Source organism: Haemaphysalis longicornis, unplaced genomic scaffold (genome assembly GCF_048455015.1).
Source record: "Haemaphysalis longicornis isolate Haplotype H1 unplaced genomic scaffold, Haemaphysalis longicornis Haplotype H1 scaffold_12, whole genome shotgun sequence".
Taxonomy (NCBI): Eukaryota; Metazoa; Arthropoda; class Arachnida; order Ixodida; family Ixodidae; genus Haemaphysalis; species Haemaphysalis longicornis.
This window is the reverse complement of record NW_027526225.1, coordinates 28,287,039-28,300,141: the sequence shown is the minus strand read 5'-3', so window position 1 is coordinate 28,300,141 and position 13,103 is coordinate 28,287,039. Positions and strand designations below refer to the sequence as shown.

General features: G+C 45.9%; 1 protein-coding gene across 5 annotated transcripts in view; it reads left to right on the top strand.

The window, feature by feature from the left end:
* Positions 1-13,103, top strand: part of LOC144162534 (uncharacterized) — a 584,817-nt gene that overhangs the window by 541,281 nt on the left and 30,433 nt on the right. For all 5 annotated transcript variants that reach the window (XM_077693110.1, XM_077693111.1, XM_077693108.1 and 2 more), the window contains 5 exons: positions 1,396-1,507; positions 3,239-3,399; positions 5,277-5,326; positions 7,567-7,754; positions 10,390-10,471. In XM_077693110.1, coding sequence (XP_077549236.1) covers positions 1,396-1,507; positions 3,239-3,399; positions 5,277-5,326; positions 7,567-7,754; positions 10,390-10,471 — 593 coding nt within the window. The remainder of the gene's footprint in view (positions 1-1,395; positions 1,508-3,238; positions 3,400-5,276; positions 5,327-7,566; positions 7,755-10,389; positions 10,472-13,103) is intronic.

Sequence of the window (13,103 nt, the reverse complement as noted above, 5' to 3'; positions counted from 1 at the left end):
ACATAAACCCGGCCCGTGATCAATATCGCGCTGCGAACATTCACAGCTCGTTGAACAGCCTCCTCGTGCCACTTTTATTTCTTCGTATTTCTTGACAGGCGTAAATTGCTCCGTCGTTTCGCCTTTTTTTTTTTTATGATGATTATTATTCTCGCGCGCGTGTTTTGCGTGTTTGCCCGCAGTCTCGGGGCGGTGTCAATAAGAGGAGCAGAGGCGTAAAAAACTAAAGACGCTTTGTCCGGGCATGTTGCGACAGCCCCGTACCGCTTTCGCATCGACTTTTTTCGGGCCGCGCGAACGCACCTGCCCGTAGGCGTGCGCTCGGTACAAGCCCGAGCGGCCAGCCTGGCGTGGCTGGAAGCCATAAAAAAAGGCCGCTCCCCGCCCATCGCTTTTGAGTGTTTTGTAATCGATTGACGAGCAAACAATAGCCGTACAACGAGCGGCCGATACAGACTACGCAGGCGTCGTCTGCATCTTGTCGTCTGCTGCTGCTCGTCAGCTGATGCCTGTCCAATCGATAGCGTCATCACCGCCACAGCGGCCAGCGACGAAAACAAGCTCTCTCGCTCTCTCCTCCTGCGCAGTCTCTCTCGCTCTCGAAATTGCCGCCATTTTGTGTAGTGTGATGGCGCGTTGCGGCGGGCTGGCTTCGCGACAACGCGGCTGTCCGGACTCCGCGACTCGGACTCCGGACGCTCCGCGCGAACGCCGCAGTGGTGCCCAGTGCGTCGACGAGCTCTGATTACCGCCCATAACTGCTGCGACGGCGATGGCCGGCCGCTCGGGTCTCCGGTTTCGGTTTTCCGACGCCGAGTAGCCGCGCTCACCTTGCGCAACGGAGCAGGTATGTTTGGTCGTGCTCGGCGAAGCGCGCTTGTGGTCGAGTCCCCGACTGGCTGTCACCGCTGTTACAGTGTGTGCGTTTTCGATATGTATGTTGACACATCTGCACCTTCGGCCGTGGCCTGGCACATTCGACGCCGGTGCCGTTCGGCGGTAGCTTCGCTTGTCGCCCCGTTGCCGTGGGAGACGTGCCTTGCGGTGAAGCCTACTTACGACTCGCCGCGCGAGCATTACCGCGCGGTCCAGGAGGTTCACTGGAATTTGCTCAAAATAATTTCGAGTCTTCACGCTGAGGTTAACCTCTGGTCTGCGGGCCATGTCGCGCCTGCAGGGTAAGGGGGCAGCCGATGCAATTTGTAGCTGGCACTAATTAATGGATCGCTGTATTCCCTCGTTGTTCATAAATGATAAGGGCTCTAGACGCGGAGAATATTCTAAGGCAAAACTTTTCTCGTAGTTTCGCTATTCCCGTATGAATAATTCGAATGCGGCTCAGGCCGGAATTTATCCTTTAGTATATTTTTATCTCTCTCTCAAATATCCTTGCAGGAGCCTGGAATCAAGCCTTTACAACAAGGCCAATGAACTTCAGGAGGACATTAGTATGAAAAGGTTTGATCTCCATGTGGCCCAGATTCATCTCGCAGCTGTGAAAGCCCAGGTGAGCTACGCGGCGAAAAACTGTCGCTGCTTCTTGGCACAGCAGTCGGGCTTCCTTGCACAACAGCTGGGCCGTGCCGTGAAGTCGGTACGAGGGGGAGGGGGGTGCGCCAAGGCGTGCGCATGGGGTAAAAAATGTTTTTTTTTTCCCTCACAACCATCTATCTGTGGTGCCTAAAATGTTGTTGCATTTTGCGTATTTTCACAGCCAGTTATTCTCATAGCACATTCGGTGAAAAATACGCGGGCTTTCGCCACCAATTATCCATGATCACGGCAGAAATCGGAGAACTACATGATATTTGACGGGAAATTAACTTTTAGGCTGAACCGCGTTATAACAAAGTCCGTTGCTTATGCCTCTGTTTACAACAAATGTGTACTCGACAGCGTCATCGGTTTGAAATAGTTCATCCGCAACGCTGTGCCAACCGTCACTTATGAAAGACGAGAAGGTTTACACAGTTCAACAGCTGGTACGATGCTCATCGCAGAGCCAAAGATCCCTGAATCGCAGCAGTGTCAAATCAAATCAAATCAAATCGGGACTTGGGGAATAGCAAAAAGCTGTACCCGGGCTGTGAGGTGTGTGAGGGCTGGGTTGTAAATAAGGGGGACACTGAAGAGACGCGAGCGTCATCTGATTACCTTGCCAGGTTTAAGTCCTGAATGTGTAGGCTGTGTGCTGCGCGTTTTCAGCTGATTTGCGTGCATTTTGAATGAGAGAAGAGCATTCGAAAGGGCCGCTCCTGTCATATCATCCTTCCTACTTATTTTCTGACATTGACTGGCGGCCTGCGGGGCTAAATTTGGCGGATCCCTGGCATTCTTTACCTGTATGAACAGCGTGTGAAAAAAACAAAAACGTGGGTCAGGTTCAAGTCTGACCCACTTTTATGGTGAGACTGAGCGACCGAGCACCGGTCAGCCTCTCTACAGCGGATCACATCGTGTGATGTCACACCTGCTACATCTCACCCTGTGGTGGCTCAAGGTCATTGTGACGCGATGATTGACCTTGCGTCACAATGACCTTGCGTCACAATTCGTATGCGAGTAGCCATGTGTATGTGGACTGATGGGGGCAACCTGCCTCACTGCGCATGGCTGCTATTATAGAGTCAGCACTGGAAAAACATGAGAGCCGAACGCTGCCCCCAAAATTTAGCAAGTTATTGTAAGAATCGGATTAACCCAGTGTTGCGTGATTACAAAAAAAGATAGGTTGCTAGAAGGTAAGATGAAAAACTAGAGACTACAGGAATGATTGCATGGATTGCATTTTTATTGCATGGATAAATTTTGTTGCTTATGATGTTTGCCTTTTAGGTGCTTTTATGGGAGCAGCAATCAAGGGACAATAGGCAGAGTTAATTTTGCAGATGTTGTAAACCTGATGTGCGGGAAATGTTGGATCTTGTTAGAGTTTTTCTGCTCATTTATTGTAGTGGTCCACTTCCCCGAATTAGCCAGTTTATGGTCCACCTCTTTATACGGGGCATTGCTTGATAAATGTAAGAAGCTCAACTCAGTTTCCTATGAGTTGATCACGCCAGTAATCTTTGCGACCTTGTAGTAGCAGTGCTGAGATAGAGGATAGTTATGCTGCCCCACGGTGCCAGAAAAGGAATCGGTCTATGAGAAAGACTTGCGGCCGATCATCGGCTGATGGTCGGCCAATTGGTTGGCCTGGGTCCCAAGCGAGGCTTTGCTTTGCCCAATTGTTGCACAGTTTTCCCTGTTCCGTGGCAAGGAGGTCGAGGCGGAGTCGGAGGAGCGCAACTGCCGCGAGCGGAAGGCGTCCACCGCAGTGCCAGCGGTCACCGGCACCATCAAGAACAAGTGGCTCAAGGCCTTCCGAAGCCTCAAGACCGGTGGGGGGGCCTCGGACAGGTGGGTGGCACCCTTTCCACCGTTTCCAAGAAGGCTTGAACTGCTCTAGTCTCTTTCCACACCTTCACGAGTGACAGGACGAGCAAAGCGATGTGACCGGAACAATGATATTGTGTTCTTTCTCACTTTAATATCATTCTGCCTGAGCTCACTGGCGGCAGTGCGAAAAGAATGGTGATGTCATGTGCTACCATTTCTCATGGCGGCCGCTCGGCATTCGTTTTGTCGAAGCCGATACTGACATGAATAAACGACGCCGTAAATGATCGTTTATGCTGTGATCGACCATCTATTGTGCCAGGCTAATAGGCACCCACAGCAGCGAAAAAAACGTAACGTGGAAATTTCATGTCAGTACTCCTTTAAGAGCCCAGAGGCAGTACATGAGGCGGGGGCAATGTATGACAAACTCTTTATCGCACAAAAAAGTAAGGAAAAGGAAAAAAACAAAAAAAAAAACAATGCTGAGCAACAAGCAAGCGGGCAGTACAATCATCAGAATAACAGCTTGGTAAAGAAAGGGAAACAAAGAATATATATAACTAACAATTTATTACTAGAAGGGTTCAAGTAGCAATTGTCTTTCGAACAAAACCGTCTAGGTCAAACGAATCGCTAGTTTCTGTGTTACTAGCCATTAGCTAATGACACAGCCATTAGCTAATAAGTGATTAGCCCTTGTGAATACAGTACACGTAGACAAAAGTGTGCAAAACACTGTGGGGCAAGAGTGCTGCTTGTAAGGCATGTCAAGGCTTTAGGCTTTACGTGTAGTTCTGTACACCAGTGGACGCCAACCAGCTGGATGTTTCATGGAGACTCCTTTCGGAGTCGAGAAATCGACAGGGGTCCCCAAACATAGTGGTTTCAGGGGAGAGTACGTTTACAGGGGACACAAAGTCAAAGCAGTTCGTTTCCTGCACCCTCACGCTGTGTAAACTGTCACCCACAGCTGTTACAAACATCGTCTGTGCAGTCAGCTTCCCTGCTAAGCTTTGATGTTGTGACAGAAACCCAACTTGAGTGTGCACGCTGTGTGAAGGAGCCAGAACACGCTTTGCAGCGGACGCAACTCCCCAAATTTGCACCAGGGCCTTTAACAGGAGGAACGCACATTTGGGCGAGAAGTGAGTTGGGTAGGTTGTTGGAAAAAGTAAGCACGGACAAAAAAAAAAAGCTTTACGTGCCACGAGGAATTGTAGAATGGACTATTGAGCTAGTTGTACTGGATTCATAATTCAAAGTGCAAAAATACAATGCACAAGAAGTAGGCGAAAACTGGCACTTGTGTTGCGTACTTCTGGTGTCATATTTAATCAGCGATTGCACGGGAAATGGATGTTGATTGCAGTATTAAGTTAACTGTTTCGTAAGTGCCTCAAGAATCTCTTGTGGGGGGGTGTACTGATCCTCATTCTACAGTCTCTAGACTAGATGGGGACCGGTGCTGCAGTTGCTAATTGCACATTTCTCCCTGAGAGAAGGAACTAATGGCTGCTGTCTCTGCTATTGTTTGTTGCTTATTGTTTTGTTTATTGCTTGTTTATCTTTTTTATTCTCTCACAGAATGTGTATGAGATCTTTTCGACGATTTCTGTGTTACACTGAATTTTGTATGTGCATGTGTGTCAACCACTGCCATTGTTCAGTGTCACCACATCTTTTCAATGTTCGGGTTTTTCCTGTGATTACTTCATTGTGCCTTTTTTGCATGCATGTTATTATTTGCTATTTCATTTTCTCCTACGAAATGTACCTGAAATCTTTATAGCATAGGCCCACCTTCTAGCCATGTGGCTAAAGGGCCCAGGTGGTAATGTTTTTTTTTATTGCAAGAAAGAAAGCACAAATGCAGAATGTTCTTCTTCTGCGTGCAGGCCTGATGGGCCTGACAGAAAAGGAAGCCATGCCGCTGGCGGCAGTGCGGGTGAGTGCCACAAAGCGTGCCTCTCGTTACGAATAACCGAGCACCAGAGGTGTACTTCGCATGGGAGTGCGTGCCAATGACTTTCCCCTTTAACAGGCACACTGTTCTTAAAACAATTTCTTCTCATTTTTAAGTAAACTCTGTGAAACTTGTCAGTCTTGCTGCTCTCCCCCCACCGATTTCAAGTGTGCCATTTATTTTTAGAGTAAGTCAATTAGTTCTCAGGATAATTAGAGATAATTAGTTATTTTTTGAGGAACAATAAACAAAGCAGTGTTGGTCATAAAAGTGAGATAATCTTTGTATTTTCAATTACTATGAACCCTGGCGAGTGCAATAAGAAAATCGGTTTTCTGATGCACCGCTTGGAACTAATTTTACAGCTCATTAAACTTTGGTGGCACCACTGGCAAGGAATCATTTCGAATGGCCATTTCAAACACCAAAGTTTAATGAGCTGTAAAATTAGTTCCAAGCGATGCCTCAAAAAGCCACTTCTCTTATTGCATTCACCAGGGCTCATAGTATTGGAAAATATAAAGATTACAGTTCTGTGACTACCATTGTTTTATCTATTGTTTTATCTATCTATTGTTTTATCTATCTACCAAAAATGACGAATTACCTCTAATTATCTCGGGAACTAATTCACCAAGAAAGAAAATAATGGCACATTTGAAATCATTGGGGTAAAAACAGCAAGACTGACAAGTTTCACAGAGTTCACTTAAAAATTCGAAGAAGTTGTTTTAAGACCAGTGTGCCCCCTTAAAGGGGCCGTGAAGATAATATGAAACTTTGCTCAGGTTGAAAGAAGTGGCCTTTGGGAGCTCCCTCAGTTACCTTCCAGACACGTAAGATGGTTTCTTAAACAAAGAAGCACAAGAAATGTTCAAAAATGAATTGTCGCGCTGCAGTGATGTGTTTTAGTCCAGCACCAAAAACATTGTTGTCTTTGCATTAACTGCACATTAGCGTTGAAGCGATGCTACCAAAGGGACTAGAGGCCCCGCTATACAATTGCCAGGCCAGTTTATTGGTGGTGACGGTTTAGGCCAGGGGTTCTCAAGCATGTTGGTCCCAGGGAACCGTGCTAAGTTCCGTTATGCAACGTGATGCCTTTACTCTATGCCAGGGGTTCTCAAGCATGTTGGTCCCAGGGGACCCTGCTAAGTTCCGTTAAGTGCCAAGGAATCCCCCCCCCCCCCCCCCCCCTCCCGCCAGTTTTCATTCCGTTCATGCTACATAAACGTGCAATAAATTCAAAAGCAAGCAAGGGTATCGTTTTTTTCCCGTCGACTTTACGCGAGCATGTACGCTAGCGGCACCTATCTCCAAACAGGAGAAATGCGCATGGGGGTAATATAAGGCCTGGCTGGCTACAAGCTGCTAGCGAGATTTATTGTGCAGCTCGCGCGTTTCTGTTATGCGCCGAGATGTGCTCTCGGGCGTGAGTAATGGAGGTTCCTTAGATAGATCGCACCTCAAGTTCACCATATAAGACTTTGCGACTGCGGAACCAGGGAAAATTTATGAGTGGCTCGCGGAACCCTGAGGAGGGGCCTGCGGAACCCACTTTGAGAAACCATGGTTTAGGCCAATGGCCGGCAATCGCACGAGCGAGATTCTGCGATGTCTTAGCGAAATTGCCGAAAAGTGGCAAAGGAGGGGCCACTGCTTTGCATGTTTCCTTTAATATTCTCAAATACGCTATTTTCACACGTATAACCCACACCAAAAATGCGAAAATTTCAGTGGCAAAGTGGGGGTGCGGATAATACGCAGGGGTATTTCTTTTAGTGCAGCTTCGTGGCAGTGCGCGTTGTGCGGTGAAGCTCCTACACAGTAACACGGACTAAGCCTTGCGTGGCAGTGATTGCACAATTGACAGCTCTAGTGAGAGCAGTGACAATGAGTGAAGTGTGACTCTCACCTTGCAGTCAGTGCATTCTACTTGCTAAATATACGCTCTTTCTGTCTGCATAGTATGTGATGTGTTGCTCGAGCAGTAGCTTTGGTGCAGCCTTTCCGGTATCAAATGTGTGGGCAATACGCGAGGATTTTTTTTTCTCTTCCGGCGGGCTGAAAATGCCAGTGCGGATGATATGCAGGGGCGGGTTATACGTGCAGAAAGACGGTATTTGTTTGCAGTTTGCAATTGCTGTCGTTGCTACTGGGGCAGAGCGGTCTTTTCAATGAACCAATGGCCCCTGTGAGTGAGCATCTACCCCCTCACCCAGGAGGAGGAGGAGGAGGCGGGAGCTGGGACACGGGGCAGCACGTGTTCCAGGAGTACACGTACAAGAAGGTGACGGCGTGCGACGCCTGCCGCGAGATCCTGCGCGGACACGTGCGCCAGGGACTCAAGTGCAAGCTGTGCAAGTGCAACGTCCACCCCGACTGCCAGGACAGGGCCGGACGCTGCCAGGTGTGTTCCCCTCCGACGTGCCTCTCTCGCCAGAGGCCAGAGCACTCCCTCGGGAAGCGTTGCCAGCGCTGTCATGTTAGCCCCTCTAGTTCACCCACCAGGCACTAGAGCTTTGCCTGTGGCATTTCAATCCTTCATTTTGCGACTCTGTTCCTCTAGGCTAGTTAAGCATTCATGAGCACCCTGCGTGGCAACCTTGTTTTCAACCTGGTACGTCTTAATCACCTGCAGTTCTATTTTAAAGCGAAGCTTTCGTGTCCCCACTGATGCCACTGTACGCAACACGCCCTGCAGGATAGCCAACTTTATCTGGCGGTGATGATGAATGATTGTGATTGAGGTGAAAGAAAAAAAAAATCCCAGGCCATTTCCATTATTGCGAAACATGGGGAGGGGCGAAGCGCGCTGTGTATAAGTGTATTCTTGGCACCTTGGCCTTTTTGCCAAGGGGAATGAAATCTTTCAGGGGTAGAGGTATACAGCTTTGCTGTAAAAGTCACGTGTCTTTGAAGCATGTTCAAGCGTGAGGCGTAAACGAGCGTCCCAGTGTTTTTTTTTTTTTTTTCAACGCGTTACGTTATAGCGCGACGTGTAAATGAGTGTCGCGGTGTTTCAGTACCATGACTACACGAGACGACGGTTACGATGACAACATGAGACGCCAACATTGAGACCCCCAAAGGGGCCCCTTGCCCCTAAAATGATTCCCGTGGCCGGAATCGGACCTGAGTCCCTCGAATTACGATGCCAGCGTCCATTTCGACATTGCCAAAGTGAACACCAAGTAGCAGGTACTGATTCCTGCCATACGCCCTAAACCCAAACATTATGCTTTTGGTGTTGCTGTGGGTATTCTAGAGGAAAGTGGTGCATACCTCGAGAGCACACACATACCCGCAGCTAGTAGGTACTGGCTACCCAAAGGGCCCATCACGAGAAAGCTCGCGTTCAATCATCGTCGTCGTCAGACGGAGGGGTGCATGATTTCTTTTCATTCACCCCGTCCCTCCAGCAACTGTTTAAGAGCAGTCTCAACCAACCCTGGATGGAGTGTAATGTCGCCGCACACAGACAGCAACAAAAGATACAATGTTGGGCGACATAACAGCAAAAGCCGATCTTTCCTGTAATACTTAGTTTTATGGGTGCACGAATGAAACAGACGCTTGTGAAAATAGTCCGGCACTGTAAAAACAACACTCTTACTACTAAAACAAAAGCCACAACCATCCTGCATGATAACCTCATCCGGAAGCACTTGTCCAGTGCAGTTCCTTCCTTCATCTTGCGCTTTTTTGCACTTTTCTTGCATCAGGTCTCCCTACCAACTCACCCCTCTGTCAGCGTTCCCAAAATGCGTTATATCCAACACGTGTGATTGAAGCCCCCCCTGTGTATACGTATACCCACTGACCCTAAAGCTCTTGTGAACTGTGGTGCAACTACATGAACAATACAGTGACTGCTGCACTGTAAAACACAGGGGATCAAATTTGCAAGCACAGTTGACTTCTAGGAGTTGATGACAGAGGGCCACTGAAGTTTGCAGCCAATTTTAATGTACCTGCGACCTATAGATCAGCCTTCCTGGGAAAAAAAAAAGAAAAAGCAGATTTAGAATTGGGTATATACAATAGCGCCTATTGACCCCAGATGGGGAGCTAAAATTGCCTGCAACAGCACCGAATGTTCAAACCGCGCACTTTTTAACACCTGTGGGTTGCGTTTTCATTGTCATCAAAATGTGACTTGGGGGCAATAAGGCACTCTTATGAAAACATCCTGCGCCACCGTTTAGCAAAAAGAAAGAAAAATATGTGTACTGCGATGGTCCCATCGGGCTGTGGTGTGCTATATATATAAATAAAACGAATTCCAGCCAGAACTGATTTGGTACTTCCTTTGTCCTTCGTATATATCTCCAAGGACTATTCGGTGTAAATTCCATCAACTTGTTACCCTTAAAGGGGCCCTGAAGACAAAATACAAGATCGGGTCAATAAAACGGCTGCTTTGTCACGATAACAGCAATGCCAATTTTATCATAATCTTCAAACAAATAAGGAAGACATTGAAGAAGACAGATTCAATTGTGCCGACCCCCTAGCCACTTTTCAGCGATTTTTGTGTGATGCCACGGAATCTTGTTTTTTTTTTTCAACTGCAAGCCACCGACCTGGACCATTCCCAAAAAACATGACTCCAGTTCCATTTGATTGTATCACTTGAACGCTAATGTGTAGGCAATTACACACTGATAGCTGCATTTTTGTTGCTGGAACATATTACAACATTCCTGCCCATATCGCATGACTGTAGCGTGAAATTTGAAAAATTTGCAGTTCTTTGTTTCGTTCCTGGGGTTAAAAAAAAAGTATTTCGTGGTTGGAATGGATCTGAGTGAGGCACTGATGGCCAGTTCTTTCAATTTAAGCAAAGTTGTATGTTGTCTTCTTGGCCCCTCTATTTAAGTGCAGTAGGGGAGCAGTTCAGAGTGCAGTTTCTCGTGGTCACTCGTAGCCCAGTGAGTGTTGAAGAAAGCTGCCAGCAGCCGCTTCGCGTCTGTCAGTTTGTTTTAGTTGGAGCAGGTTGCATATATCATGCTCTTGCTTCTTTTTTTTTTCTGTGCATGCAGCCCAAGCCAAGGCTTCTACGAAGGCAGCGGTCAGCATCGGAGATCGAGACCAAAATCATCCCGGCAGAACCAGAAGAAGAGAGTAAGTCGCCGTCTTGGCATTTGGTTTTCTTACAGCACAATTAACCTGACCACATTCCTATTGGACTTACTAATTAAGACCCGCGGTCATAAAAAGCATTGTGCATCGATATGAAAAAGTGTTACAAATCGATAGAAATATTTCTAGCGGCCTAGTTTGCTTCTTTTAGAAATGTGTCACTTCTTCACTGAGATAAATAAACGAGAACCGCATGTCGGTTTATCCACTTTTCACTAGTTATTTATTTTTTGTACCCTAAGGACCTGAGAGGGCATTGCATTGGTAGATATTGGAGGATATCAAACCAGTGCATTGTATGTGCACAATGCACTCGGTGTTGCCAAACATCATTATATAAAACTTAAAATATAAGAGCGCGGGCAAACTTCACACAGTGGAAGAGACAGGGGAAAAAAGGCATGTAAATACATAGGCTATATGTGCAAGAACGGGTAGGTTTGCCACAACACAATATGTCCCAGGTAACAAAGTGGAGCGTAAAAAACACGCTCAAGACAACCAAATAAATGCCATCAGCCACACCTCCGCATAACTGCACTAATCAATTAAAATTTAAAGAACACTTTTAATGCTTTGAGAAAGGATGAAGACTCTGTTTTTGTTGCAATATTATCTGGCAAATAATTCCATCCTGTTATTGCAATCCTTCCTTATTAACCATTTTTAAGCTGTAAAACTAAACGACTATGTCTCTAAACGTACTAGCCTTTCATCAGGTGTTCTAGGTCCGCTTTTGTTTTTTAATCTACATTAATGGCATAGCATGCAACATAAGTTGACAAATGCGCCTATTTGCAGACGACTGTGTAATTTACAAAAAAAATTTGGTATTTTTTCTTCTCGGAAAGATGGGATTAACTTTGTTAGGATGATCGGAGTTCAGTCGGAGGACATGACTGTGGACGAACGGGGAGTTGCTATGGTACAGTGAGTGGAAAAATGACAGTTGCGCAAGTTTACTGCACATGGCAGGGGAGGGCAGGTGAAGAGATTTTTTAAGGCAGTTATGCTTTCATAATGCAAGTATGACGATGCTATGAAGTGTGCAGCTTTGTTCTGGATCGATTCAAACAGGTTTGTTAAATTTTCACTGTGAGGATGCCATATGGTTGAAACATGTCTTATCAGGGAAGTTGGTGTATACATATGGAATCTGGTTTCTTTGTTAGCAAGATATAGTCGCCTTTTGAAGACGCCAGCTTTCTTTATTGCTTTACTAGTGATGTGTTCAGTGTGAGTAATCCAGTTTTAATTGGCTGGAAAAAAAACCCCTAAGATATTGAGACGATAGCACTGACTCAATTCGGGTATCATTTATGGTGTATGTATTATGGGAGGGGTTAGAAGCAGAACTAAGCTGTAAGTGCTTAGTTTTTCCCACATTTATTTCCATTTGCCACGTGTCTCACCACCCCGTCAACTTATCGAGGTCAGATACGAACGTGGTAATGTCAGCAGGGCTAGTTATTTTTTTGTAAATTACACAGTCGTCTGCAAATAGGCGCATTTTTCAACTTATGTTGCACGCTATGTCATTAATGTAGATTAAAAAACAAAAGTGGACCTATAGCTGAGCCTTGTGGAACACCTGATGAAAGGCTAGTATGTTTAGAGACATAGTCCTTTAGTTTTACAGCTTAAAAACAGTTAATAAGGAAGGATAGGAAATAATTAGTGAGAAATTCCAGGATGCATTGTGTTATCTTATTGTAAAGCTTGAGATTCTGAATTTTGAGTTCTAAATGTTTGTAGGGGACCCTATCAAATGCCTTAGAGATGCCAATAAAGATGGCATCGATACGAAGAGAAGGGTTTAGCACTGAATATAGGTCAGTAACTAGTTCGAGAAGTTTGCAACATATGGATGTCATAGAAATTAATCTGTAGTTATTAGGCTGTATATTATTACGAGATTTGAATGTTGGAAATACACGAGCAGATTTCCAATCCTCCGGAAGACAGCCTGTATCTAGAGATTGTTGAAAAATTAAAGCGAGCAAGAAGGCTGAGAAGTGTCTGGTTAGTTTTAAAAGCTTAACGCTGATATCATCAAAGCTGGGGCTGGTTTTGTGTGCTTAACGATCAATTGCACAAGCTACACCATGTGCAGTGATTGTGATGGGAGAAAATTGACTAGGGATAATTAACTGTGGCAACGTTAGGCTGCTATCAAGCTGTCACTTGATAGTGCACACTTCAGAAAAAAAAATGACAGTTTTTCCGCGCAGCTGTCTAGGCTCAAGGTGTTGCCATCCTCTCCACAGTGTGCTGGCACTGAGTCACTTTTCTCAGGATTAACAGTGCTCCAGAACTTTTTAGGGTCATTTTTGAGCATGTGGGGGAGTGTGTCATTATAGTACTTATTTTTCACTTCAAGAGTTGCTTTATCTATGTGGTTGGAAACGTTTTTATAGTTCTGCCAATCATCCAACGCGTTCTGGACGTTTTAGTGTACGCTCTTTTTTTCCCATTCCTGTCCTATTTTCCTAAAGTCAACCACTCGTTTTTTGGAAGTGGCTTAAATTGGCAGCTGCCGTGAATCATCTGTTTACCTTAACATCTCCCTCATTTGTTTGAAGTTTGCGATAAAATTGGTTATATCGTTGCTGTT